Source organism: Rhamphochromis longiceps, linkage group LG9 (genome assembly GCF_057381845.1).
Source record: "Rhamphochromis longiceps isolate RC_006_pf linkage group LG9, R_longiceps_female_GT1.1, whole genome shotgun sequence".
NCBI lineage: Eukaryota > Metazoa > Chordata > Actinopteri > Cichliformes > Cichlidae > Rhamphochromis > Rhamphochromis longiceps.
Genome location: NC_140565.1, coordinates 27,147,531 through 27,172,797, shown reverse-complemented (window position 1 = coordinate 27,172,797; position 25,267 = coordinate 27,147,531). Strand labels below are relative to the sequence as shown.

Sequence of the window (25,267 nt, the reverse complement as noted above, 5' to 3'; positions counted from 1 at the left end):
TTTTTCCCCCTTTGCATTCATTCAAAAGAAATGAAAAACCAAAAATCAGTGGATGCTTATATATCTTAAAACTCTACTTCAGCTTTTATATCATAGATGTAACCCCCAAATACCCATATTATGTTTTTTTCTTTCTGAGTGGATCCATTTGTTCCAGATTATAGTAGCTAGTCAGTATGTCATGGTGCAGTAAAATGCAAAAAAAAAAAAAAATCAAAGCCAACAAACATATTTCTGTATTTTTTATTAGAACAATTAAAATGAAAAAAATGACAATCCATCTGTGTCAAAAAGCAATAAACAATATTTCATTTTAAAAATAATGCACAGATACAGAAGCAAAGCTGAGAGCTGCGAGGTCATTACACACTTGAAAGCACAGAGGAGAGTTTAAGGTAGAAAGTAAAAAGCAATAAATCAAAGCATCAGGCCTGAAGCAACTAAAGTTATAAGAAGGCGTTCCAGGAAAGTTTTTAGCAGGCTCCCAAAGCAAGAAGCTGTGTTTGGGATGTACATGCATGTACTTGCTCTCTGGGTCCATCAAATTCACCTGTGTCCCACCTCTGGTCCAGATAGAACTGGTTTCTCGGGGCATGAGGCGTTCAAGGGCTGAACTACAGGAACGCATTGGGACTGTGCATTCATGTCCATCTGCATGCTTTTGTGTGTGTTAGCCTGTTTACTTCTTGTGGTAGTTGTCTGCATAAGCTCTGTGATCCTCCTGCCCGGGATACTGGTCTCCATAGCGCCTCAGTATGTCCTGGAGGCTGGGCATGCCTTGTGAGAGAGGCTGGTAGGGTGTGTGAGATTCCTCCTGGCCGCTCTGGTAGGGCTCTGCTTCATACTGGTCCTGATTAACCTGCTCTCTCTCGGCTGCCGTCTGGCTGTGGTCCTCTGCAGCATGACGTTCAGGCTGGCTTTGAGGCTGCTCGGTCTCATAGCGACGCAGGCGGCAGTCACGGTCATACTCGGGGTCACAGTGTGGGTTTACAGGCTCCAGGACGCCGTTGCGGGTGCCGTCAGAATTCAGGTGGGGCTCATAGGCCTCAGCAGGGTAAGGGATGCGACGTTGAACTCCAGAGCGAGGTGCGCTGGGCTTCACGGGATAGCATTCATGGTCATAGCCAATGAAACAGTCGTAGCCCTCCTTGGTTTTGCCTGGGGGACCCAGAGGGTGGCGTTCCTCCTGGGCAGGTTCCTCATAACTGGGATAGGAATAAGGGTGCTGCTGCCTGGGGGAGGGAGGGGTGTGCAGGTGCATAGCGCCTGCTGCATCACGCATAGTAGAGTAAGGATCGTTGGAGTTTGACTCAGAAGCAGCCCCCATACGTGGAGCATATGGGTCATTAGTGTGAGCTTGGGCCATGTATTGGCGCAGTACAGCAAAGAGATCAGTAGCTGGAGGAGAAGTTGGGGCACTGGCCTGGCGATACATAGCATAAGGATCAGTGACTCTGTTAACATTAGAATAAGAATCCCTATACATGGAATAGGGGTCATACTGCTCAGCAGGAGGGGCAGCACGGATGGCAGCGGCCTGATCTCTCTCGTTACTTTTGTATGATTCTGGAGAAGTGGAAAATCTGGTGGCGGTAAGAGGGTTGCAACCGTCTTCAAAAAGAGGATTGCAGGATCCTGGTGCAGCTTGGGGAGCCTGGAGGGATAGAGTAAAATTAAAATACAGTAATGCAGAAAGCTGTTGAAGGAAATTAGTATGACGAATAAGACGTACCGTACTGGAGGCAGAATAGGCATTCATGTAGAGACCAGCAGGAGCTTTCTGTAACATTTTGCAGGCAGGATCTTTCTTGGGGTCACAGCCAAGGTGGGCATATGATGGACGGGACCCACCAGAATACCCATAAGCAGCTTTCAGATGGTACTGCAGACACTCCACATCATCAGAGCCACAGATCCGCAGCAACTCTACCTTCTGCTCCTGAAGCACGAGAAACAAGGATCCATATTATGAGATGGGTGCAAATTTTTTCTCATCGAAAACATTTGTAAGCAATTAAATTATTGCTCCTGCTGAATGCATCCATCTTGGGCAACAATTATAGATATAGGTTTGCAAATCTTACCCATGGGAGCTTTCAGATGCACCACTGCCCAGCAGTCTAAGGTTCTATTAACTAATAATAACATAAGTTTCAACAAGAACTCTAAATTCTAAATAAAGAACTCTAAAAACTCTCTAAATTACCTTAAATTTAAACAATAATCAGTTTTTCAGTTGTAAACAGTTTGAAAAATTGTGATATTTTGTATGCCATGATACAAAACGTGCAATGAATAATTAATTAATTAAAATACAGTAAATATACATGTATACTATGCACAAAAAATACTATAGCATACCATGGTCAGGAAAGGCATCGTGGACGGCGAGTAGTAGTAGTACCCTGACTGAGGGTCCTTGGCTGGAGCAGGAGAGTGGACGTACTGAGGAGCAGGGGTGGCAGCCGGGAGCACCAATGGCTTGTAAGGGCTCTTTCCCTGGACTAAAGCCATGTACATGCAGTAGGGGTCCTTGGTGGGGTCACAGGTTTTTACTGGGGCAGGTTTGGGGGGTTCCGCTTTAGGACTGGCCCTGCTGGTGTAGGAAGCCACGCAGTTGGGGTCTTCAGTATCGGAGCAGGATTTATAAACATCTCCCAGGTGTCTCAAGTAGGCCTTGTAGGAGCGACGTCCCTCAGCACGGTTCTTGTTCTGGAGGTAGGCGAGGAAGATGCGATCCATCTCCTGAATCTGAAGGGAGTAAGGGTTTATTGTTTTTTCACTGATCGGATGACATGTAACATCAATAAAAGTAAAAGGCTTCTCAGAGAACCACCACTCTCTGAACATCCAGTTTTACAGGGAGGCGCTCAGAAAGAAACTATCTCTGGCCGAAATGATAAACTCTGTGTGGTCAACATTTGTACTCTGGCAATTTTAATTATGCTTTTTTAATATAAGAGTATGAGACTGTAAAACAGCAGTAATAACCGGCTTCTTCCTATTCATAAACACGATTGTCCTCCTAGCCTCTGTTTTTGAAAACTGGTGCTATCAAGGAAGTAACTGACCAATCAGCATGCATTAGCAGAACGCTAGCTTTTTGTTGGTAACCCTGTTTTATTGATTATAATGTTGACATGTAAGAGAAATGTAATTTTTGTTTGTTTCTTTGGTTTTATTGTGTTTTGTAGCAGGTGTGAATCTTTAGTTTAGCTGTTTAGGTGAACTGAACCTTCTGGTGAAAGAAGCTGGACAGGCCTCTGTAGATCTGGTGCCTGCTGCAGAGTCCTTTGAAAGGACATATGGTTGTGTGTGCTTTAATTCCTGTTTGATAAAACTCACTCTGTCAACTTTTCCCAGCAGAAATTCACGCAACTTTTCAAACTACTCCTGATTTTACTGGCTCATTAACTTTATATGTGAGAGTTGTTAGTGATATATTCAGGTTTAGGATGATAATAATATTTGCGACTTCTTAGTGACTCCACTCATTTTTCCTGAATCCAAATTCCGAGTCCTTCCTTGCCCCCTTGTCATGTCTAAAAAACAAGGGCAGCAACAATAAATCAAAGCAGTGAAGCTGAAAGGAACCAAAAACTGTGCTAAAAGGTGCTAAAACAGTAGAGATCAGATTTAATTTATGGTTTGGTCACTGCAAAAGACTCAAGTAATACCTATAATACCTCACATTTGATACATACAGTTTTTGTGAGTTATGGCAACTTCTACATCATCAACATGATTATTTCCCCCACAAAAAACCTAAATAAACTGCACAACACATTTTTAAGCAATACATTGCAAAATAAATGCCAGATTTGGCAAATACAATACAAATAAGTTGGCATGTACATTAATATATTAAAAATCCATTTTAATTATTTCATGGTTCAGGCTTTAAAGGGTTAATATAAAAGCATTAATTAGAGCAGCTTTAAATATAAGAGAACCAATCATCTCATTAACAACTTGTCAATACTAAAGAGTTTTGTTTCATATTGAACAGCTGAAGTGTTACATGGAAACTTTCATTTCATGACACCGTTAATGTCGAAAACAAAGCGTTCACTCACTGCCTCCTGGTTGCCGTTGTCAGTAAAGTACTTGTACCATGCCCAGAAGTCAGAGTGCTGTTTGTACCAGCTGATGTTCCTGCGGTTGCGGATCAGCCTCCTGTGTGCTGCTGCAGCAGCCGCCTTCTCCTGGATGCTTTCCCCCGCTGAGGGCAGGAGATGAGGGGAAAAAACGAAGACACGGCTGATCCAAAGGCTTCCACGCTGACATCATATTCAAGGACTTTCTAGTGACTTTTAAAGTTTCCAACAAAACATTCAAGGACTCAAACCCCTTTTTTTTGTATTCGCTAGAAAACTGCTTCCATCTCACATTAGCTCTCAATCACAGGGTCAAGAGTTGAAGCTACACAGAAGCCAGGTGAGGTGGAAGTCATAAATCCGTGTTTACTTTCCAATCACAAACCTCTTCCATGGACAAACTTTTCAAAAACTCGGTCACCGTGCACTCTTTAGAAACAAACACACATGTTGAAGTATCTTTAAAGGTAAAAACCACATACTTACCATCTCCTCTGGGCTTTTGCACAATTGGTCCAGCAGACAAGAATGCTGCAAACAGAGAAAAGCAAAAACAGATGTTGCTGAAGTCAAAATTGCTGATTCTTTCTAATCTAATTTGTCTGTAATATCCAAGCGATAACATGACATTAAACCTCAAATGCTTACGGGCTGATAGTTTTCATTAAATAGGGCTGGGGTAATTGGCACTGCCTGAAGCACTGGTTACTGCAGTTCTTTGTAGATTTTTATAGGGGTGCTTGTAACACGAAGCCCCACGCTGTGCTTTCAAAGGGCCGTGTGTATCTGTATGCACATACATGCACACGTGTGCACAGTTTGAAGTCGAAGGAACAGCAAATTCAGATTCAGCTCTGCTCCGGGTTCCTTTCATCTCCGCAGGGAGAAGGTGTTAGTCCCTCACAGAAGGGGAGGAAGAGGAGAAGGAGGAAGAAGAAGAGAGGAACAGATGACAGCCTTAAAAAGATCCACAGGGGATAAATTAGGGTTACGTGCCGTGTGTTTTAAGTGGAAAAAAACATTAATCTCTTGATTTTTCTTCTTCTTTTCTTCTTTTTTAATGTTGGGATTGGAAGAATGGATATGCACTGTCACCTGTGAGGTTAAACTAAAGGTATGGATCCTAAAGTTAAAGGAGAAGGTGGGAAGGTGACCCATGGTGATGTTTAGGAGGAGGAGGAGGAGGAGGAGGAGGAGGAGGAGGAGGAGGGTGGGCTGAATGATGCTGCCTCAGTATATCCACTCTATTTCTCTCTTTCTTTCTTTTAACAAGCCTGTAAAAAATGGCAGGCACATCTGGAAACAGCAGCACTTTAAGAGGGCATAGAGGAGGTGATGCTGACAGGTAATAATTTTTTTACTGATCAAAGTAACTCCTCCTCTTCCTCGTTACTGTATTTTTTCCCCTTTATCCATCAGGGAGCGTAACTTTGAAAACCAATTTTAAAAGAAAGCATGTCAATCAAGAAGAGAGAGAACTGGAAACAGGTGGTAGGGGAACAAACTGTCTCCATGTTGCAACATCGCCGGTGATATATGAGCATCACAGGCATGTTATAGAGCCGCGTGATGATATATGTGAAACCCAGTTCTCATGAACTCATCAGATGTACTGCAACTAAACTTTAGCTTTAACAAACTGAACCTTGAAATGAAGCAATAGCTCAAGGCAAATGCATTTTAAGGAGGCTCGAACAATCAAAGGAAAGTTGGAAAAATAAGCTGCTAAACTGATCCACAAAATCAAAAATGTTGTAAGTCTAAAAGCTAGATCCTCTGGCTCTGAATAGCTTTATTAGTATCACACTGATCTATAGCCAGCTGTGTGTTTTTTAATGGTTTAAAATAACTGCATGTCAACCTAAATGCAAAAGGTAAAAGCTCTGATTCATGAATATTTAATTTTTTTAAAAACAGACAAAGAAAGAAAGTCACTCATCACTGCTGTGTCCCTGCTAACATTAAGAAATAATGTCTACCCTTCACCTCACGATTTACTCTTCAATCATTCAGTTTTTCAACTCGTAAAACTGGAAACATGCTTTTATGTCATCATTGTTCTTTTGTTCTACCCATCAGTCGGGACATGAATGGACTCTTATTTGCTCAAGGACTGTATTTAAGAACAGACTTGCAGTGCGAGAAGTGAGCATTCACCGGAAACTGCAGTCTTTCAGGGATGTTTTTTCACTTTAAATGGCAGCATCTCAGCACTGAAGACTTTTGGGGAGTGTGCTTATCTTTCAGAGTATCCACGTGTCATAGAGGCACCGTGTTTTACAGGTAACTTTGCTTTAAAGTGGAGCTAGAAAAGTAGTTGAAAGTTGCTGAAGCCTGTTTGAATAAGATGAGTTTAGACAGATTTTTAATTAGTTATAGCTTTGTATACACTGAAGTATTAGATAAGAGTGTAAGATATTAATAAATTTTGTTCTGATGAAAGATACGATGGGTTGCTGGTTTTGGAGTGTGAGGTTTTAGTGCTTTTGTGCCTTTAATACAATTTCAAAGTGATTATCTTTAGGTTTGGGGTTGCATCTAAGATATCTGATGACATTATCTCAGACTTTGTTGGAGGCACTTAGAAACAAAACCCTCAAGTTTGATTAAGAAAATATTTGTTGCAGACCTACCAAAAACCCAAGCAATGTATATAATATAAATAAAAGAAAAAGCTCCATCTTTTCACCACTAACACATTTTCATTTGAGATCCTAACACTGTCACCGAGCTTGGAATGCACCCATAAAGCAGACTAACCTCCAAACTCTTGGAGATCTTGGAGCTTTGCTGTCTTGCAAATATTTTTTAATAATTCTTTAATTTATTGGGCTCCTAATTGTGCATCTTCTGATTGTGTTATTGTGATTGTTTCTTCCAATAGAGATTTCAATCTGCAGTATTATAGAATATGAATATATTTACACTGTGAGATTACTAATCAACATTATAATTTAGCTACCTGTCATCATTTCCATAATTCGCTATAATATAATGTATAGCTGACAATCTGGCCTTGTTATCTGACGCCGTCTGTAATGTCCCATGTCTGCTGGGTACTCACCAGGCAGCAGCATCACAGCCAGCACAATGGTGATCAACACACCGGAGAAACTGGTCCGTCTTCTTTCAGCCATGACTGGACCTCAACAAAAACACAATCTTGAAAACCACTGTCACTTTGATCCTTTCTGTGCCTGTACCTGTTTGACACTTCACATGATGCAAAATCCTTTTTTTCACATATACTTTGATCACTGGCTCCAAAAATATGGTCCAACCAGCCATAGTAGTAATATTTTAGCCACGAGTCACTATTTTTCTCACAAAGATGCATTTTAAAGCTCAAAAATAGCTTTACAAAACTTTTAAAGCTCTATCAAAAGCCTCAACAGTTGGAGAAGTGACCTCTGCCTGTGGCTTGGAATTGAACTTTTGAAACAAACATGTTGCCACAACGGCTCCTGGCTGGGTTCAACCTACTGGTTTGTCATAGTAAAACAGAACCAGGTGTTTTTCAGCAGAATTTCAGCAGAATTTTAAGCCTCGGACAATACCTGATTCTACCAAAAGTAAACACAGACTGCACTGTTTGGTCACTTACCTGCGGTTGTTTGACTTCAGAGTTTCCTTTCAGAGGATCCAAAGTGGACTCGGATGAAGCTCAGTCCACCAGGTGTGTACGTGGGAGGTGTTTGTGTGTGTGTTAGGGACTCCTTGCCTGCCCTGCAGCTCTTCTTACAGACTGATCTGACAAAAGGATCCAGCAACGTTTTAAAGTGAGCCCATCATCTCTGACACGCACTAAAAAAGGCTCAGCATGATTACCTGAGGGGGGTCAAGGGCCACCCCAAGAAGATGCCTGATTGGCTGAAACTTTCAGCCAATTGGAGGCACTGTAATTAAAGACAGAAAAGCAGAGACGGTGGGAGAGCTCTGAGTAAAGATGAAGACGTGGAGTATTGGGTGAAAAGAAGAAACCTCAAGTTGTTAATTTAAGATACTTCACGGTTGATTGTTTAATTATATTAAATGTAAGAAATCACATCTGTTTCAGAGATGCAACAATAACTCATGTAAAGTAAAATAAAGACCACAGAGGAGGCAGAGGAAAGACACAGGGCTGTAAAATAAAGGGGCGTTGAGGTGCCACATAAGCACTTCTCAGAGACCTCAATGAGGGCCAAACCACAGCTTCTGTCTGAACACACACAACATGCAAGCACAGCTGGTCCACACATGAGGAATTTGATAATCTACAGTTTCCTCCTGAGTTTAACTGTGTTCAGGCATGCCAGCCAAGTAAGACACACACAGGTACACAAACACACACACACACACACAATGATTTTAGTAGAAAAACGATGTATCTGAGATATATGATGCAATATCACCACATCTGACTATATAAGCCTATAATTCATTTAGGCCATTCAGTAATGTTATCAGGTTTATGTTCAGAATAGCTGCAGGGTTTTTTTTATTGTTTTTGGTTCTTTTACTGAAAATATTTTTGACACTAAATGTAATGTAATTTAATTTAAAACAAATATGACTTTTAAGAGAAAATCAGTTTTAAACATTGTCTTATTCCAGAGAGAGAATATGTTTAACATTTATGGAAGTATAAGATTTTGAACACGGTGCTTAAATGACTGATTGTGAAATAGCTAAAGACTGAACTACAGTTGGAGGATTTTGAATAGCTTGAGGTGTTTTAGTTTGGTCACCATTAGAGAAAACTGCAAGTCCTTGTAGAGCAAAAGGAAGAGGCCTGCTCTTCTTTACAGCGTTGCTTCATTTTGGTTTGAGATCTGGAGTTTGACTGGACCATTGCAACACTTTTTCTTTTTTCCAAACATTCTGATGGAGATTTGCTTCTGTGCTTGGATCATTGCCCCATTGCATGGCCTAAATTGGGCCAAATGTTAGTTGTCAGACTTGTGGCCTTACTTCTGACTCTAGAACTCTTTGATATACAGAGAATTTCACCATCAGCCTAATGGGTTTAAGTTGTCCAGGTCCTTTGCCTGCAAAACAAACCCAAATCATTAGCCAACCAAAGTGCTTAACAGCTCGTATGAGGTATTGCATAACATCTCCAATGTAGTTTTGCCTGTGCAAACGGCATTGTTCCAGACTTTAAGGTTTGTTCCACTGAATTTTTGCAAACCTAAGCTGTGCTGCCATAAACAATACTTGTTCAGTCTTTATCTTACTGCACTGTCATGAAGTTTAACATTTAAAATTCTAACTGAGGCCTGCGTAGTCTGAGATGGAGCTCTTGGGTTTCTCTGAGCATTGCATTGTCTGCTGGAATGTGTACTCCTGGGAAGATTGTGACACTGACACACACCTGAATGCAAAATTTCTGATTTAAAGATGTGGTAAAGGGATAAGTGATTTATAAAGTGCATTTGATTAGCAGCACTTGGATGCTTAGTACCCTCTTAACTTTTAAAGCTGTAAGGATCAAGCTAGTTTTTCGCAGGCCTACATAGAGCCCACGTGACTGTATGTGTCAAAAATACCACTGCGCTTCAACTGGTAATGTAACTACTCATTACAAATGTTATTTTATTGACAGTATCACCTGTGTAATTGTCCTTTTACAATAAAACACTAAATCTTACACATGCATTTACTGTATATCTCATTTATCTGCTATGCAGAAGAGCTTTCTTTTAGTAACCTTAGTGTTTGACCTGATTGGTTTTAATCTGGCGTTAAATTGTAAAATGTTTCCCATAGCAAGTTTTCCACTTGATGACCTGCTGTAGTTTGGAACTTTCCATAATCCGAGGCCTATACTAAATACAAAATCTGCCTTTAGTAAAGTAAAATTAAACTTTTTATGAAGCATTAGGTAAATACTCTTGACAGCATGCTACTTGTAAAATATAACATACAAACTTCATTATTTTCTTTATCCTGTACAGAATGTAAATCTTTCCATCCACCTGTTTTTAAAGCCTCACTACAGATTTTCAGTTTCATTAAGATTTGGAGTTTTCCTGGCCATGAATCCAAACTCTGATCTTGTGCAATTAAGTTATTGCTTTGTCTTGAGACATGTTGCTCAATCATGCTGGAAAATTCACAAATTGTCACCAAAGTACTTGGAAGAAGTTGGTTTTAGTATAGTCGGCCATTAAAAAGAGGGTGGACGAGGAGAAACATCTTTTTTCCATTTTCTCTGTTTACAGTACTTTGCTGTTCCTGCATAGTCATACCTTAATTATTGCACACTGGCTTTTTATTTCTTTCATGTTTATTTGTTCTGGAGTTTTTGGTTTTTTTTAGCATTTCCACATTTTTCCAGCCCTATTCCTGTCCCATCATGCTCCGGCTGATCATTGAGTGATCACGTTAACACATATGTAATTACGTCTGCTAACAGGTGGTTCTCAGGAGAAACAAGCCTACAATCCAGGCAGGAGCAGATTCAAACAAGACGACACCAAAACCATACTCACAATTTTCTCTTCAGCAGGAATGTAAGAGATTCTCAGAATTCAGACACCTGGTTCACCACCACTTTTTTTGTAAAAACAAAAAGGTTTTATTTCAATATTCGGCTGAGTGATTTACACGAGGGAAACTGTACAAATAAGAGACTTGTAGAGAGAATGGGGCAATTTCTTCATTCCTTTTATGTACATGTTCAGCAGCTCAAACAGGTGTCATCACTGCAGGTCATCGTCATCAAACAGATCCTCAAAATCTGCAAAAAGAAACAGGAGAACAAAGACAAGGAAAGAATTACAGAGTTTAAATCTACTTTATATATTGATCACAATTCATGCTGCTCTGTAGATACTTAAGAATTTTTTTTTTAATGCACCACCAACACAACACATACGTAAATAAATAATTATCTTATACCCCAGTGACGCAGACCTACACACTGGTTGGTGACTGCCTGGCAAACACTGGTTGTTAAGAAAAAAAAAATAGGTATTCACCAACAAGTTGATGAGCAGTTCCACAGAAGATGCTGACATATCTGCAAACACTTGCCAATTACCCACTAAGCAGTAATTGATCTGTGAGTGTGAGCAAAAAGTCTGAGTTCAAAGCAAAATTTATGTCTTCTGAAAAGAGTCGATTTCACTGACTGCTCTCTAGGTCTGTGTAACTGTGGCCTTAAAAAGACAAGGAAAACTCCTATTTACATATCTGTTCACACAACGAGGTAATAAAGTTATATGACTGGTCTGAGCATCACAGGTGGAAACATTTAATTTTTCGTGATTTCTATTTTATTATCTTGGGACATGAGTGTTGGGTAGATGGAAACCACTTAAATATACTTGGAACCCCAGAAGGAAGAGGAACAAATAATTGGCCAATGGATTGTTTTATTAATTAATGACATAATGGAAAAAACCAAAAAAAACAAGTTAATGACAAAATTTGTTAGTTGCAACCCTAGAGGTTAAAAATAAATAACAATACTACTAAAAAGCCAGTATTTTCACATCTGGAGAACGCATGGTGTCTAAACCACTACAGATGACTTCATTAGAAGACATTATGAGGTTCTTCTGAGACTTTTCCCCCACTTTGACAAAACTCTAACAGGCCAGTTAGCAAACTTAACAGTCTGACTGGTGTGAAAATTACTCATCACCAGAGGATCTAACTGGCTCTGACAGCTCGATATTAAAAGGTTAAAATAGCACACAAGTGATTTCTCATCCAGGGTCAATAACTGGAATTTTAACAAGATATTTAGGGAACAAAACGAGGCAGTATGTTCGCTCTAGTGTTGCCATGTGCCACTACTACTGGCCAGAAGGAGAAAGTCACCAGAAACTTATCAAGTGAATGGGGGACTGTCTATCAATATCAGTTACATTCCCTCTAATCAAGGGGGAACTTTCCTAAAACTGCCTTAGATGTGACACTATTTTACACATACATTAAGATGCAAATGCACAAATTTGAACCTGCTTACATAAGCATGAATCAAGCATTTCTTCCTTAAGTGATGAATTTTCAGTTATGACAATTATGACCATTATCCGTCTCTCTCAGTGCTCATACTGCCGCATACTAACTGCTCTTGGATGCAAAGCTGTGAGGTTTTGTTTGGTGTAAACTAGGGATGGACCGATCCGATATTACGTATCGGTCCGATACTGACCTAAATTACTGGATCGGATATCGGAGAGAAATAAAAAATGTAATCCGATCCATTAAATATCACACATAACTCAGCTCATCACCTTAGCACGTCGGACCAGTATGCGTTACTTGATAGAGCGGCTGTGGCATGCGACACCTGTCGGCGGTCTGGTTGAGCATTTGGAGCCTCGCTACCAAACCGGCATTTCATCTCTGAGAAAGTTATTCCCGCGAGAAGTAAAGCAAATGTGTAAGTTCATCTCTGAATGTTTGTAAAGCATTCCCACGTTAAGTTTAACAACCGATATATGGAGCGACTGCCTCTTCTCTCTCCCTCCCTCCCTCTCCTGCTGCTACTTCAATCATGAAACTGATCAATGATCAGCTGATCGGCTTTTCTGTTGCGACTCCCGTCTCTCTTCTTTGTTTTTGGCCCACTTTGCACTAGAGAGAGAAAGCCAGCGGCTAAACAACAGCAGCACGTTTAAGCTTGATAAGCTGTTGTTAGAACTTATTTAATATTACTTTCTACACCAGAATCCTTTTCTACGAATCTGACGGCTGGTAACTGTGCAGGGGCGGATCTAGCAAAGTTTTGCCAGGGGGCCAGGTGGGGCATTAACAGGGAAGGGGGGCACAAAGACATACTTTTCTTTCTTATTCTCATTTAAAATGTCTAGCTTTTAATAAATAATTGTCTGAATCTTACACCCAAAGCTTTAATCTGATGTAAAATGTACTTGTACTGTGTACTATTTAATTATTGTAGAAAAATAATTTGTTTCTGTGCATATTTATTTATTTATTTTACACGTGCATTAATCAATGCAATCAACTTTAATTTAAGCATCACGAGGCAGAGGGTGGTTCCCTATTTTTGTTTTGCTTTGAGTTGGCAACCCTATTAGTTAGGTTGTTTAATATTTCTTCTAAGTACTCTTTAAAATACCAGAATAGGGAGGATGGTGTAGGGTTCAAGTTTATTAGCTCAGTATTGATGAACTATGAAATATTTTGGGTGCAGCGTATTTTTTTTGCATACAGGTTTAACAGAATAGCTTTAGTGTTTTTTTTTTCTTGAGTATGAACTTATACAAAATGCAGCAAGATATTAAAAAAACAGTTTTGTTGAATAAAACATACACTATATCAGATTCATATCGGTATTGGCAGATATCCAAATTTATGATATCGGCATCGGACATAAAAAAAGTGGTATCGTGTTATCTCTAGTCTAAACTGCACTCTGACCTTCCAAGTTTTTAAGAAATCTGCACCAACATAGTGAGACAGAAAATACCGATACAACTGTGCAACCACTTATGCCGGTCATATGTAAGAAGGTTTGCAGACTAAATTTAATTTGTCAAAATATCCAAAGGGTGGCTATGATTCGCAACAGCAGGCTTGAGAAACTGTTTGACGAAGTGAACATTCTTCAGTCTTCAGTAATGAGGGACAGTTTGCCCTCGGCTACCTGTAATGACTTTCAGTGGTGTAAAAATATGGCATAAAAGCCAAAGCTTCCTTGACACACCTCACTTTCACAATCTGTCTTCAAAAGAAAAAAAAAAATCTCATGTTTCACACTGTTGCATTGACCTTATACCACACTTACAGAGCCCTGTCTCTGAAATAAACCAGCAGTTCTGCATGGTCATCCAGCTTCTATAAACAGATAGAGCCAGTATTCACTGACCATAAGAGTAAAGTGAAATCTCCAGAACAATGGCCTCATTTTTAATTAGCATGATGTGACTTGGCTCGATTTGACTCGGATATTAGGGTTTTCCATATTGGGGACAATACCTGGTACCAGGTAGAGCAGGGCAATAGGACCAAAAATATTTATCACGATATACATTTGAAAATTTGCGATAACAATATAACTGACGGTATAATTGACACTAAACAAAATACTTTACAACTCCAGCAAAGTCATACTAAAACATTTGACAGATTTTCGAGCGCCGTGTACGACATAAAATCATTTCGAGGTCAGTAAACACAACCAGAGTTCATACATAAGGCACACAGGATTATAAGGGGCACTGTTGATTTTCAGAAAAATCAAAGGATTGATTTTAAGTGTGCTGTATTTTCAAAAAACACGGTAATAACGACGGCCCGCTAGCATGCTCTACCAAAAATAGTGTTTTGTTGTGTATCTGACGGACAAAAGCTAAACCAGTTCCACATCACTGAAGTTGCAGCATTTTTACAAATCAATTCTGGTTCATCCGTTTCATTCAACGATCCGCTTTCGCCCTTCTCATTCTCCGTTGCCGCCTTGCTTTTTCTGCAATGTGCGTATGAAAACAAAGGCACTGTGCATGCGCGTTTTACCCATATTATTGTTGCCCAACATTATACCGGTATTACCATGAACGGTATGATATGGCCCAGTCCTAGTACCAGGTACTTTTTAATACCCAGTAGGCAGGGATTCCAAGCAGACTGAGCTAAACCAAAAATGTGACGTCAACAAACTGCATGCTACTGATTAGCCAGGGAGTGATATCACTGATTCAGTCATGTCAGTGACTCATTCACAAAAATTAAATTCAATATCCCTGGCAACAAGGAACGGTTACACACAGAGCAACACCATGGCCCAGTGACGAGGTGCAGAGACTTACAGTCAGTTTAGCACCAGAGATAACATTAACTTGATATCCTCTGTTGTTGTTGTTGTTGTTGTTGTGTTTGTGTCACGTACAAATTACATCACAGGACTTTTGAGCTACATTGCTATAATGACTTCACCCACACTGAGATGGTACCCAAATTTAATGGAAAACATCCGAAACTGACTAGAGTCAAATCAAGTCAAGCCAAACAAAGTAGGTTATAGTGAAAAAGAGGCAAAAGAGTCAACTACAACTACCTGAAAAGAGGTTCTGGCTCCAAACCAAACTTTTATGTCAAAGTGTGAACAGCAAGTTATAGCGGAGCTTAAAGGTGTTAATGCTGCAATGGGCTTCAAAATACAACGACTAAGGCCTCTATTACGTATGCATAAGACGTAACATAACTGCACTCACCCTGTCACGTTTAAATGTGATCTGGGGACCTTTGCCTTCTTCAAGTCAGCACAACCCCTTCTTTAATTACAGGAAAAAACTAACAACTTTAAAAAAAGAGCTTTAAAATATGATGATATCTATAGTTTTACAATACTCTTAAGTACAGAGCTTATTAGGTAGAGGGGAACCAGTTCTAGCAGTGTTAACGACCCAGGTGATGAGTGCCGATGTGTGTGTGCAGCTGACTGGCGAGGTGTCCCGCTGAGTTTCGGTCTGACAGCAGCTATAAACTCATTTTACCATCCTCTTTCTCTCTCATTTCCCTCACGCTCTCTTTTTAACAATCAGCTCTTTTCTATCTAGGTCATGTGCTGCTGAGCCAAAAATTGTTCCACCGGCAGCCAGCACAAAACAGATTTGCTCGGTGTTTTATAGTGTGTCTTCTGCGTCTGTGTTTGCACATAAACTGGTGTTTACAGGGGAACAATGGGATTGCTGAGGGTTAATGTGAGAAGATAACGTGGTTAAAGGAAGAAAATGGGTAACAGGTTTAAGGCTTTCTCAGCCACAGCCTTTCAAATTACTGAAATAATATACTGGAACATATAGGGTTTATTTCACGTCTTTGAAAGTTTATTTGCTGACTTTTTATGTTTGTTTGAGTTGTTCATATTTACACCTTAAGTTACACTTTTAATGTATTTTAAACTTTAAATGAAGGTTTTGGAAAGGCAAAATGTCTGCTTGTCCTATTAGAAATCTAGATGTTTACCAGTTTTCTGTTATTGCCTTGAACATTAAAGAACCTTCCTCTCTGCATGCAAACACAATCTTGCTTAAACTAGGCAAATTTACAAACTGGGGACTCTTAAATGGGTTTTTACTTGTTAACATCACACGTTTTTCTATTAGATGTGATCAATAAATAGAGAAAGGAGCATGCCGTTGCTTATTTTTGGAATGTTATACCATGTGTTTTAATCACATTTGTTTGCCTCATGAGACAAATTAAGGAATCGTAGCTTAGCCGTGCCATATGAAAACAAGATTTATGTTTAATTCCAGCTCGACTCTGTAAGCCCTAACCTCATTAAATTGAATCAGTGAAGTAAATTTAATCCTCATCAAATTTAATAATTTGGGAAGAGATGCAGAAACCTGTCCCTTACCATTAAAGAAATCGGAGTGCACAGCTTTTTCATTAGCTGCCAGGTCCATGAGCAGACCGCTGCTGCCTCCTGCCTGCAAACACACAACAGTGCAACCAGTCATACCACATGAGAAAGATCTACATGTACACAAACTGCTACACTTACTGCATCACAGCAGTGTATGCTATGGAAATTTCCTCCAAAATCCACAGGTTAAAAGTTCAGGTCTTAGAATTTCAACTTACCAACTCAAACTTCTGAGAAATAAACTCAAAATTGAGAAAATAACTTGAAACTTCAGTTATTAAGTTGAAATTCTGAGATAATAACCTGAAAATTTGAATGTTGCAAATGGATGGGATTTTTTTCTTCCAAGTGAAAACAAAAGCAATTAACATTAACAATTTAGCCAGAGCTTACTTAGAGCTTTTAACTAATATCCAGCACAAAGATTTAATGTTACACAACAAAAAAATAAACACAATTATATTTAAAACTAAAGATAACAGGCCCAATATAAAGTGAGATAAGACAAATCTTATCTATGCCAAAGTTGTAAAATACCCTTGTTATAGCAATTAAAACTAATTAAAAACAACAACAACAACAACATTTTAGGACTGAAGTCTCAGCTGTCAGAGGGCAAGAGGCGGTTTATACCCAGCACAGATCACCAGACAGTCTCACTCTTACGTTAGTTTAAAATCTCCAGTTAACCTAACACACATGTCTTTAGGATGTGGGAGGAAGTTGGAATAACAAGAGAGAAACTCTCCATTAAAAAAAAAAAAAACCTATGAAAGCTGGAGCCTATCCCAGCAATCGTAGGGTGAGAGACGGGGTACACCATGGGCAGGCTGACAGTCAATAGCAGGGCTAACACATAGAAAAAGATAACTTCCTACTGACACTAATGGGCAATTTAGAATCATCAGTTAACCTAACCCCATTAACTATATGTCTGTGGACGGTGGGGGAAGCCGGAGTACCCGGGAAAGCCCACGCAAACACGGGGTTAACATTAAAACTCCACACAGAAAGATGGTGAACTCAAAATCAGACTTCTTGCTGAGGCAACAGCATAGACATGCACGCATTTAACGGGATGAGCTGAGGTGTTTCTATCAAGAATACTGAATAACCCAAAATGTAACGTATTAACGCAGTTAAATGTAAAAAAAAAACAACAACAACAACCCCAAAACAAAAACAAAAAACAAACAAGCTAGGCGATTATATTCATCGCTTCCGTTTCATGTCATTTTAAACATATGGAGCTAGTTAGCGTTAGCACATCTAGACGCCGGTTAATTTAAAGCTCTAAATCTGAGAACCTACCTCGTCCAGGTCCACATAGGGACCAGCTCCTTCAGGAAACATTTCATCCACTGCAGGCTTCATGTTATTCTAAAAGCAGTTCCGCCGCAATTAGGTCAAACGGTGCGTTTGCGTTAGCAGTTATCGAGGCTTAAGTGGTGGTAAACAGAACAACCGTGTGCAACACTATTTCATGCCCGGTTTTCGCTGCTGACTAGCCGCTTTCGGTCCGCCCTCAGAAAAATATGGGTGATTATAATATTCCTCAATATGACCACGCGCAAAGCACGTTAAATCATTTCTAATAAATTAATAGATCAAATTAAAGTTCAAGTCTTTAAAGTTAAAACGGTAAGTGCGGTTTGCTCCATTTAAGTCCTGTTTTGACAGCCTGCAAAATATACTATAAATAGTGATCGCAAATTTTGAGTCTTTTTGTAAGCCTCTTGTTAAAGCAAAAATGGCAACAACAATAATAACAAATAAATAGATAATAATAATAATAATAATAATAATAATAATAATAATAGCAATAGTATAGAGAAAATACTAGATCTCTAAAGACTAAAAGAAATCTCAGACTCCATTACATATTTGAAGAATGGTTTGTTTATTTATTTGTGGCACTTTATATGACAATAAGAGGGCTATTTATGTCTAATTCTATTGTATATATGTGACTAAGCTACTAAAAAAAATCTGTGTTCCTTTTCACATCCCCCTTTTGTTTCATATTTATAATAATTTCCTTATTTCCCTTTAATAAACCCTCATGATAACATTTTTTTTTCATGTCATGCTCTTGTTACTTTTTCTCTCTTTTGGGTCTAGCTCCTCTCTTAGTGTTCATGTCCTGCATTGGTCTCATATCCTAGAGTGTCTCCTATGGGCTGGTGGGCGAAGAAGGCCCGGGCCATCTCATTGATGTAGTTGTAGGCACCGATGGATCTGAAGTACTCAATGTAGTTCCAGAAGTCAGAGGTGGTGTACGGCCAGTAGGGAACAGCTGGTGGTTCATCATAAGGCACTGAAAGACACATGGCATGTCAGAAAGGACAGGGTACATACAGTCTCAAACAGATGCTGTTACAGACCATAAAGTATCATGTTAGGGATTTACTGATGATATTTTGTAGTAAATATAGTTTTTGGTAGTAGTTCATATTCACACATTCAGAAAAGCACCAGGTGTTTTTAACTCCTGATATATCACAGGCACCGTTTCCCACATATGAAAGTGAAAAGAGAGGCAATGGCTATTTATTTTTCACAGAGAACAAAGTGAACCACAACGCTGCACAGGCATTGCCTTTGTTGACTTATTTAACATATTCTATGGAAAATGTGGTTCTTACAATGCTTTCATTTCCACCAGGTATTTAGATCAGCAAAGGGTTTTGTTGCTGTCCCAACTCAATCACAGAACAATGGTATTGTATTAGGTAATCCTAAGTGTAAAAGCTTTATTTTGACAGCTAAACACTGGCAAATCATAACAACAATAGTTGCCTCATATTTTAAAGTAAAAAAAACAACAACAAAAAACCCTGCAACAATAGAGCAAAACCCCCAACAATCAGATGACCCCCTCTGAGCAAAAATAACAGGTGATAGTGGGAAGGGAGAACTGGTGTTTACCACTCTCAGAGAGATACAACCAACATTATAGCTCATTAGAAACATCTTTATTGCATTTAAAATCATATATTTGCTCTTGCTGCTAAATGCAAACGTTAATTCAGGTGTCCAGGTAGAAGCCTGTTTAAAATGAAAATTGAATGTTAGTTTGTAGAATAAATTCCTACAAGTCATGAGTTGAAGAGATTATTATAAACAAAAAAATGTGCATGTCATATCAACGCTCCTTTTAAAGGCTAAAAAGACCAAATTATTAACTAATATGATTTGTCTCTAGTATTTCTCTCTAAATAAGTACCTGATCTATGCATCCTGATTTTTTTTTAGCATTAAAAGTGTTCTAGTTTATTAAAGTTGCTTTAAGATTCCATTTGAAGACTGTTACCACCCCATCCACCCATTTATAAGCAAGGCTTATATCACTGTGGAGAAATTCTTTTCCTTGGTAGGGTCACAAGAGTCTCAGAGGTCACTCACCGCTGTTGGAGCCTACATGTGAGAAAATAATGACTTAGCATCTGTCATGTGAGTCAGTATTTAAGGACAAGCATAGCTGACGCGCCCTTTCTCCTTTGTATTCTTGTATTCCAACAACAGTGTGTGGGGAGGAAATTCAAATATATATGAATGGCTTTCCTTTGTGCGAATGCTCCCTGTTGACATAGTTGCTTTGAGTCGAGCTCAGTGCTATAAAAGGCTGTGGAAAAAAACTGAATGTCTTCAAATAACCCTCATGATGAGCCTGGTGTTGAGTCCACATGACTCATTTGACCAAAAGACATTGACTAATTTATGGATGACAATGCTTCCCAATATTTATTTGAAATAAAAAAAATGTAGCAGTTCATTTTCCTATTTGTAAACATTATATGCCATGTACTTGTAATGTTATCTACAGAAGAGTTGTGAAAAGTTATAGAAAACTTTTGATGCAGATATAATAATAATAATAATAATGATAGGACATATATTTCAAAGAGAATGCAGGGTTTGATTCACCGGCCACATTTGGCTACTCATGTATGCAAAGTTCATTGAGCTTTTTTATATGTCTGAAGACGTCTAAAAGAAGTTTGAAAAGTTACCTCCTTCTGGGATGATCCTGGCCTCTGCAATGAGGAGATGGAGAAGGAAGGGGGGAAGGGAGAGAGGGAGAAGGGGGGGAAAAGTTAACATTTCAGGCATTCCTTGAGCACAAAGATGGGATTCAGGTCTGGAAAAGAGAGCTTTTTCCTAGGGGACTACAAATACCTGCTGCCTCCTCAAATATTATTGTTAACTATTCGCACACACACGCACAAACAGACTAAACCAGAAGGAATTCATCATGGAGACTCAGTCAGAGTCCTCTTTGTACACAAAACAAATCCTCTCCAGCAGCACTGTTACATCACATGATTTCCAGCTATTTTCACCGACATTTCTACATGTACATATATCAAACTTAGTGTTAAAACTTATTAATGTTTGCACTGCATGAATAAACTCAACTTTAGCTACAACACACCAACTCTTGAATTCAAGGGAACATATTTTCTGTGGATTAAAAAAAGAAAAACTCACCACTGAGATGACAGGCAAAGAGGCAGAAGACAATACCGAGCAACACCAGCAGCTTCATGTCGCCCTCCTAAATGAAGAAAATGCCCACCAATGCTGTAGTTTGTTTGTTTTTTTTATCTATGTTGCAAAAGTGAAATCTCTTAAACATTAAATAAAGTGAATATCTTGATATATATACTAGAAATCTTCTGAAACCAGAATCAAACTCTGCAGCTGTTTACCTGTGAATAGTCTGTGAAGCCGTGCAATGAGATGCTGCTGATCTTCTGCTGGTTCACTGAGGTCTGTGGTGTGAGGGGCTCAGTGAAGGAAGAGGCAGCCGACCTCCAAAAACACACTTAAGCAAACACACACATGCAAGCACATAACCCCGCCAGGTCTTGCCCAGATTATACTGTACCCTGTATACTCAGAGGGGAGCTGTCCTCATATTTTCACAAATATTTCTCTCAGCTGTGTACACATCGCACCTACTAAAAAAAGAAAAAGAAGAAGTAGTTTGATTTGTTTTGAATTTCAGGCTCATTTATAGCTGTTTAATTTGGGAGGAAAGTAAAAAATTGAACACAATAGCAAGTTGGTCCTTCTGGACCACCACTGCTACTGATCGAGTCTAATAGTTAATGCTGTAAAACAGTTTTACTTCTGATAAAGTAGAGCTGAGCTGAATGGCTTTTATTATTTTTAAAGGATTATTCTTTGTTTATAGAAATAAACAGACAAGCATTTTTTGATAAACAGATAAACATTTTACCCCAACAAAACCTACTGCAGCAACTGTAATGTAAACTGAGGTGTAAATTCTGATTAAAACACCCAAACAAAAACTGGGAAAGAGAAAAGGCAGCATGAATGGCCACAAGTGTAAATCTCTCCTGACTCTTTTAGTAGAGCAGTAACATTTGGTTCCCCATAATAAATATTTAGTTCCCTGTATAAATAGTCAATGAACTGGTAATCTGCAAACATTTTTTTTATTTTACTTTAGTCACATTTTTAAGGATGAAGCCAAATATTTGCTGGATCCACATTCTTAAACCTGACAAATAAAATTGTCACCATTAAAATTAAATGGCATCCTCACAGCCCCACAAGCTACGCGTCTGGTGCCTTCTTCACTAATCCAGACACAATTCTCAGTCCATGTCTCAGCTGCCAGTTCAGAGTTGGCTAGTTCTGGTTGCCACTCAATCCCAGGACTGACACAGAGAAACAGGCAGGCATTCACATGCACATTCATTTATAATGTCTTTAAAGCAACATCTTTGTGATGTTTTCATGCCACAAAGAAACCCCTGCATCACTGTGCTGCAAGAATAATCTGTCGACTATATAAAAGTGATACTTCCCCCCTTTATATAAATCATGTCAGCGGTAACCCTTAAAATCTAAAAATTTATTGAAAATACTGCATTTCCCCAATCAGAGTGAATCAGAATAGAATGTTCAATATATTAATGATGGTTGTAAAGAGTACCTGTAATATACACAGAACCTTTTTTTCATCACCAAGGAAAATGATCCACTCTAGTGTCAATATGCAAACATGAAGTTCAGAGAGTAATGTACATCATGATATCATCTTTCTATCATCTCCTCTATCTTTTTTTCCTCAGTGTTGTAGTTATTTGCCTTTTAGGCACTTTTTCATGTTCTTGTCTTTGTTTTACCAATATGAGAAACTGACTCCCAGTTTGGCCGGTTCTCGTGGGTCTGAAACTACACCTGTCCCTTCTGCATGCCTCTTCTTATCTTTACTGAAATGAAAAAATATGTCAACAAAGATTTCAAACAGACTAACTATTAATTCAACTAATTATAAAATCTGCTGCTGGAGGCGTGGCAGACAGAAAGACAGAATCCCTCATGTAGGTAAACTCCACCTCGGGTGTGCCGGCAATCAGCTTTAGGTCAGTTGTCCATGGTCAGTGTCAGCTTTATTACTTTTTGCTCATCATACAATACACACCCTGAAGGAGTCTAAAAAAACTCACAAAAAAATCAAATCACCCATCATCATGGCTTGGACCAAGGTGTGCTTTGAGCTACTGCTGTAAGCCCTTTGATTTGAACATAGATGTATCTTCCTAACCACGCTAGAAACTGAGACAGACTCACTATTCGTGGAATCTTTTGCTTTTAACATCCTGGTCATAATACCTATAACCAGATGGCAGTTGCCTATCCCCTGGAATGTTTGACTCTTAGACCTTATCACCTTTGTTTTACTTGTTTGATGTTTCACATGCCTTTTGCCTATGTTTAACACTCACTTGTGCATTGATGTAAATAGCATTCCTTTTCAGGGTTGGCTTACCTATTCATCACTTGTCACTTAAAGCCGATGGTTAACTGTTTGTCATTCCAGGCTCTGGATGTAATCTCTGAAAGTAATCCTCAAATTTATATTGTATTCTGTCATCTGTGAGTCGCCAATATACTGTGCTCCTATTGGTTGTCTTTTTCATTACTTGCATCAAAGTTGGGAGAAGTTTGTCACTGTGGCAACATGGCAAACTAAAACGGCAAAAGTCCTGTGCAACGTTAATTCAAACAAGAATCTTTTTTCAAATAAGAGGAGTTGCCCATTACTGACCATAACAAAGGATTTAGATTTAAAGCACTTTTACGCTGTTTACTTTCTTGAATCTGGGACTATATACAGACATATTTCATACATAGAGAAGAACATGATTTTTGGTACAATGAGTTTTGAAACAAAGCATTCTTTCTGATTCTTTACACAGACAACAGTTTTTATGCCAGAAACAGTAGAATTATTTTTGTCTCCAGCATCATATCAACCATACAAATGAGAGTGATATCTTTTCAGTGGTATCAATATTCCTTCAAAAGAGTATATGCTAAAAGAAAAATGGAAGTTGCAGAGAAATGTGGTGTCAAGCGAACCAACAATAAGAATCCTTTGCTATAGTACTTACTAGATCTGCGAGGTCAGCAGCTGGATGGTCCCATCTCTCCTAATGGAGTAGTTTATCTCAATGCACTTTCCTCTTGCAAAGGGAGCAGGCAGCTTCTCAATCTCATACCATTTACCCAGGTACTGTAACAACCATAGGCAAGTCATTAGATCTGTGCAACTCTTTGTTTAATAATTATAATTATTTCATTTGTATATCATTAAATAAAACACAGTTATAAAATGCTTCACAGTTTGCATAAAATCACACATTGAAGATAGGTGTACATATTCAAGCACACAAAAAACACGGTCAGACATGTGGTCTTACACTCATTCTTGCATACGCACTCACATAAATACATATTAGAAGAACAAAAGCCAAAAATATTGGGAATAAATTTGAAGAAATGCTAACCTATAGAAATTAATTTTCAGAAGGCTAAGGCTGACCCAATGTTTAGAATTGCAATAGCCTCTAGATTTAAAAGAAGAGGGTGTGTGAGAGGGTGTAAAAGAGCCCAATCAGATGATCAGAGAGGACGACTGTAGTTATAAGGTCCCAGTAGCTCAGCTATATATATATATATATATATATATATATATTTAGGAGCCTTTACATTTAGGAGGTCTTTATATGTAAATTTTTTTTAATGGATTTCACTGAAAGGCGGAGAAGGAAAGCCATTATAGGAGTGTATGCCTTAGTTTGTACTCACCTGCTGAAGGTTAAAGTTGGGCTGCACCTTCGGAGTAGGACAGGGACCCCAGTGATAAGTCTGAGCTGATAGCAGAGGGAGCATCAGAAGGAGAAAGCACACACCAGACATTGTTCCTTCAGGAGATTAGGGTAGAAGTTACATTAGACGAGAGCTATTGCAGGAGTGTATATTTTCAGTAGCAATAATGCAAGAGCTGCATTAATAATATACTTAGAATTTCAGTAAAAAGATACACTATGGGTATTAAAACATAAATCTTTATGCTCAAGATGTTTGTTGTATTTCCATTTTATTAAAGTTATTAAAGCGTTCTTACCTGAGCTCTGTACAGATGTCAGGTGGAAGTTAGAGGCTGAGCTCTCGGTCACTGTCTGAGCTCTCCAGACAAACACAGGTCAGCCTTCGCATTACGTCACTCGGACAGCATAAGGACATCTGTTTAACTAATTGTAATCATGCGCACATTCCTGTATGGTGAAAGTGCTGTCACTGTGAGAAAGGATGAATGTCGTTATTCATTCAGGAACCGCTGTGTTAATGCTGGGTTCATCCCCGAATTAAGCTGATTTATTTCTTTATCATTTTCATTTGAATTGTTTGTCATACACCTGAAGATGCCACCTTGGAATGAGGGAAATTATATAAATGATATTATTCTTCATCACCTTTAAATGGTTTACAGATAAAATAACTAGCTGAAAAT

General features: G+C 38.9%; 4 protein-coding genes across 8 annotated transcripts; all 4 read right to left on the bottom strand.

Annotated features, from left to right (window-relative positions):
- Window positions 1-216: 216 nt before the first annotated feature.
- and1 (actinodin1) lies at window positions 217-10,711 on the bottom strand. 5 transcript variants are annotated; one of them, XM_085419103.1, is made up of 8 exons: window positions 10,574-10,711; window positions 7,926-7,993; window positions 7,702-7,847; window positions 7,162-7,242; window positions 4,584-4,628; window positions 4,077-4,222; window positions 2,362-2,751; window positions 217-1,939 (listed from the first exon to the last, which is right to left on the bottom strand). In XM_085419103.1, the coding sequence occupies exons 4-8, from the start codon at window positions 7,232-7,234 to the stop codon at window positions 680-682; spliced, it is 1,914 nt and encodes a 637-aa protein (XP_085275229.1). In that variant the 5' UTR covers window positions 7,235-7,242; window positions 7,702-7,847; window positions 7,926-7,993; window positions 10,574-10,711; the 3' UTR covers window positions 217-679. The 5 variants fall into 5 exon arrangements, with proteins under 5 accessions (XP_085275229.1, XP_085275228.1, XP_085275231.1 ...); XM_085419106.1 differs by having other exon boundaries at window positions 219-1,654; window positions 1,733-1,939; window positions 7,702-7,993; XM_085419102.1 differs by having other exon boundaries at window positions 7,702-7,993.
- cops9 (COP9 signalosome subunit 9) lies at window positions 10,635-17,918 on the bottom strand. Its single transcript, XM_085419113.1, has 3 exons — window positions 17,743-17,918; window positions 16,423-16,495; window positions 10,635-10,821 (listed from the first exon to the last, which is right to left on the bottom strand). Exons 1-3 carry the CDS (start codon window positions 17,803-17,805, stop codon window positions 10,784-10,786), a joined length of 174 nt encoding a protein of 57 aa, XP_085275239.1. The 5' UTR covers window positions 17,806-17,918; the 3' UTR covers window positions 10,635-10,783.
- A 394-nt stretch (window positions 17,919-18,312) lies between these two features.
- Window positions 18,313-21,298, bottom strand: otos (otospiralin). The gene is made up of 4 exons (XM_085419112.1): window positions 21,144-21,298; window positions 20,923-20,989; window positions 20,445-20,468; window positions 18,313-18,748 (listed from the first exon to the last, which is right to left on the bottom strand). Exons 2-4 carry the CDS (start codon window positions 20,978-20,980, stop codon window positions 18,561-18,563), a joined length of 270 nt encoding a protein of 89 aa, XP_085275238.1. The 5' UTR covers window positions 20,981-20,989; window positions 21,144-21,298; the 3' UTR covers window positions 18,313-18,560.
- A 1,290-nt stretch (window positions 21,299-22,588) lies between these two features.
- On the bottom strand, window positions 22,589-25,001 carry LOC146662464 (apolipoprotein D-like). The gene is made up of 4 exons (XM_085417892.1): window positions 24,881-25,001; window positions 24,562-24,677; window positions 23,865-23,986; window positions 22,589-22,679 (listed from the first exon to the last, which is right to left on the bottom strand). The coding sequence occupies exons 2-4, from the start codon at window positions 24,670-24,672 to the stop codon at window positions 22,589-22,591; spliced, it is 324 nt and encodes a 107-aa protein (XP_085274018.1). The 5' UTR covers window positions 24,673-24,677; window positions 24,881-25,001.
- Window positions 25,002-25,267: the final 266 nt, after the last annotated feature.

Excerpts from the sequence above, each read along its gene's own strand:
- LOC146662464 (XM_085417892.1), bottom strand. The coding sequence starts at position 24,672 with ATGTCTGGTGTGTGCTTTCTCCTTCTGATGCTCCCTCTGCTATCAGCT. Across the intron at positions 23,987-24,561 it reads CCAACTTTAACCTTCAGCAG|TACCTGGGTAAATGGTATGA; the intron begins GTGAGTACAAAC and ends TGGTTGTTACAG. Across the intron at positions 22,680-23,864 it reads CTGCTGACCTCGCAGATCTA|TAAAGATAAGAAGAGGCATG; the intron begins GTAAGTACTATA and ends TTTTCATTTCAG.
- otos (XM_085419112.1), bottom strand. The coding sequence starts at position 20,980 with ATGAAGCTGCTGGTGTTGCTCGGTATTGTCTTCTGCCTCTTTGCCTGT. Across the intron at positions 20,469-20,922 it reads CTTTGCCTGTCATCTCAGTG|AGGCCAGGATCATCCCAGAA; the intron begins GTGAGTTTTTCT and ends TCCTCATTGCAG. Across the intron at positions 18,749-20,444 it reads CAGGATCATCCCAGAAGGAG|TGCCTTATGATGAACCACCA; the intron begins GTAACTTTTCAA and ends TGTGTCTTTCAG.
- and1 (XM_085419102.1), bottom strand. The coding sequence starts at position 7,234 with ATGGCTGAAAGAAGACGGACCAGTTTCTCCGGTGTGTTGATCACCATT. Across the intron at positions 4,629-7,161 it reads GGCTGTGATGCTGCTGCCTG|CATTCTTGTCTGCTGGACCA; the intron begins GTGAGTACCCAG and ends CTCTGTTTGCAG. Across the intron at positions 2,752-4,076 it reads ACAACGGCAACCAGGAGGCA|ATTCAGGAGATGGATCGCAT; the intron begins GTGAGTGAACGC and ends TACTCCCTTCAG.
- cops9 (XM_085419113.1), bottom strand. The coding sequence starts at position 17,805 with ATGAAGCCTGCAGTGGATGAAATGTTTCCTGAAGGAGCTGGTCCCTAT. Across the intron at positions 16,496-17,742 it reads CCTATGTGGACCTGGACGAG|GCAGGAGGCAGCAGCGGTCT; the intron begins GTAGGTTCTCAG and ends GTGTGTTTGCAG. Across the intron at positions 10,822-16,422 it reads GCACTCCGATTTCTTTAATG|ATTTTGAGGATCTGTTTGAT; the intron begins GTAAGGGACAGG and ends TTCTTTTTGCAG.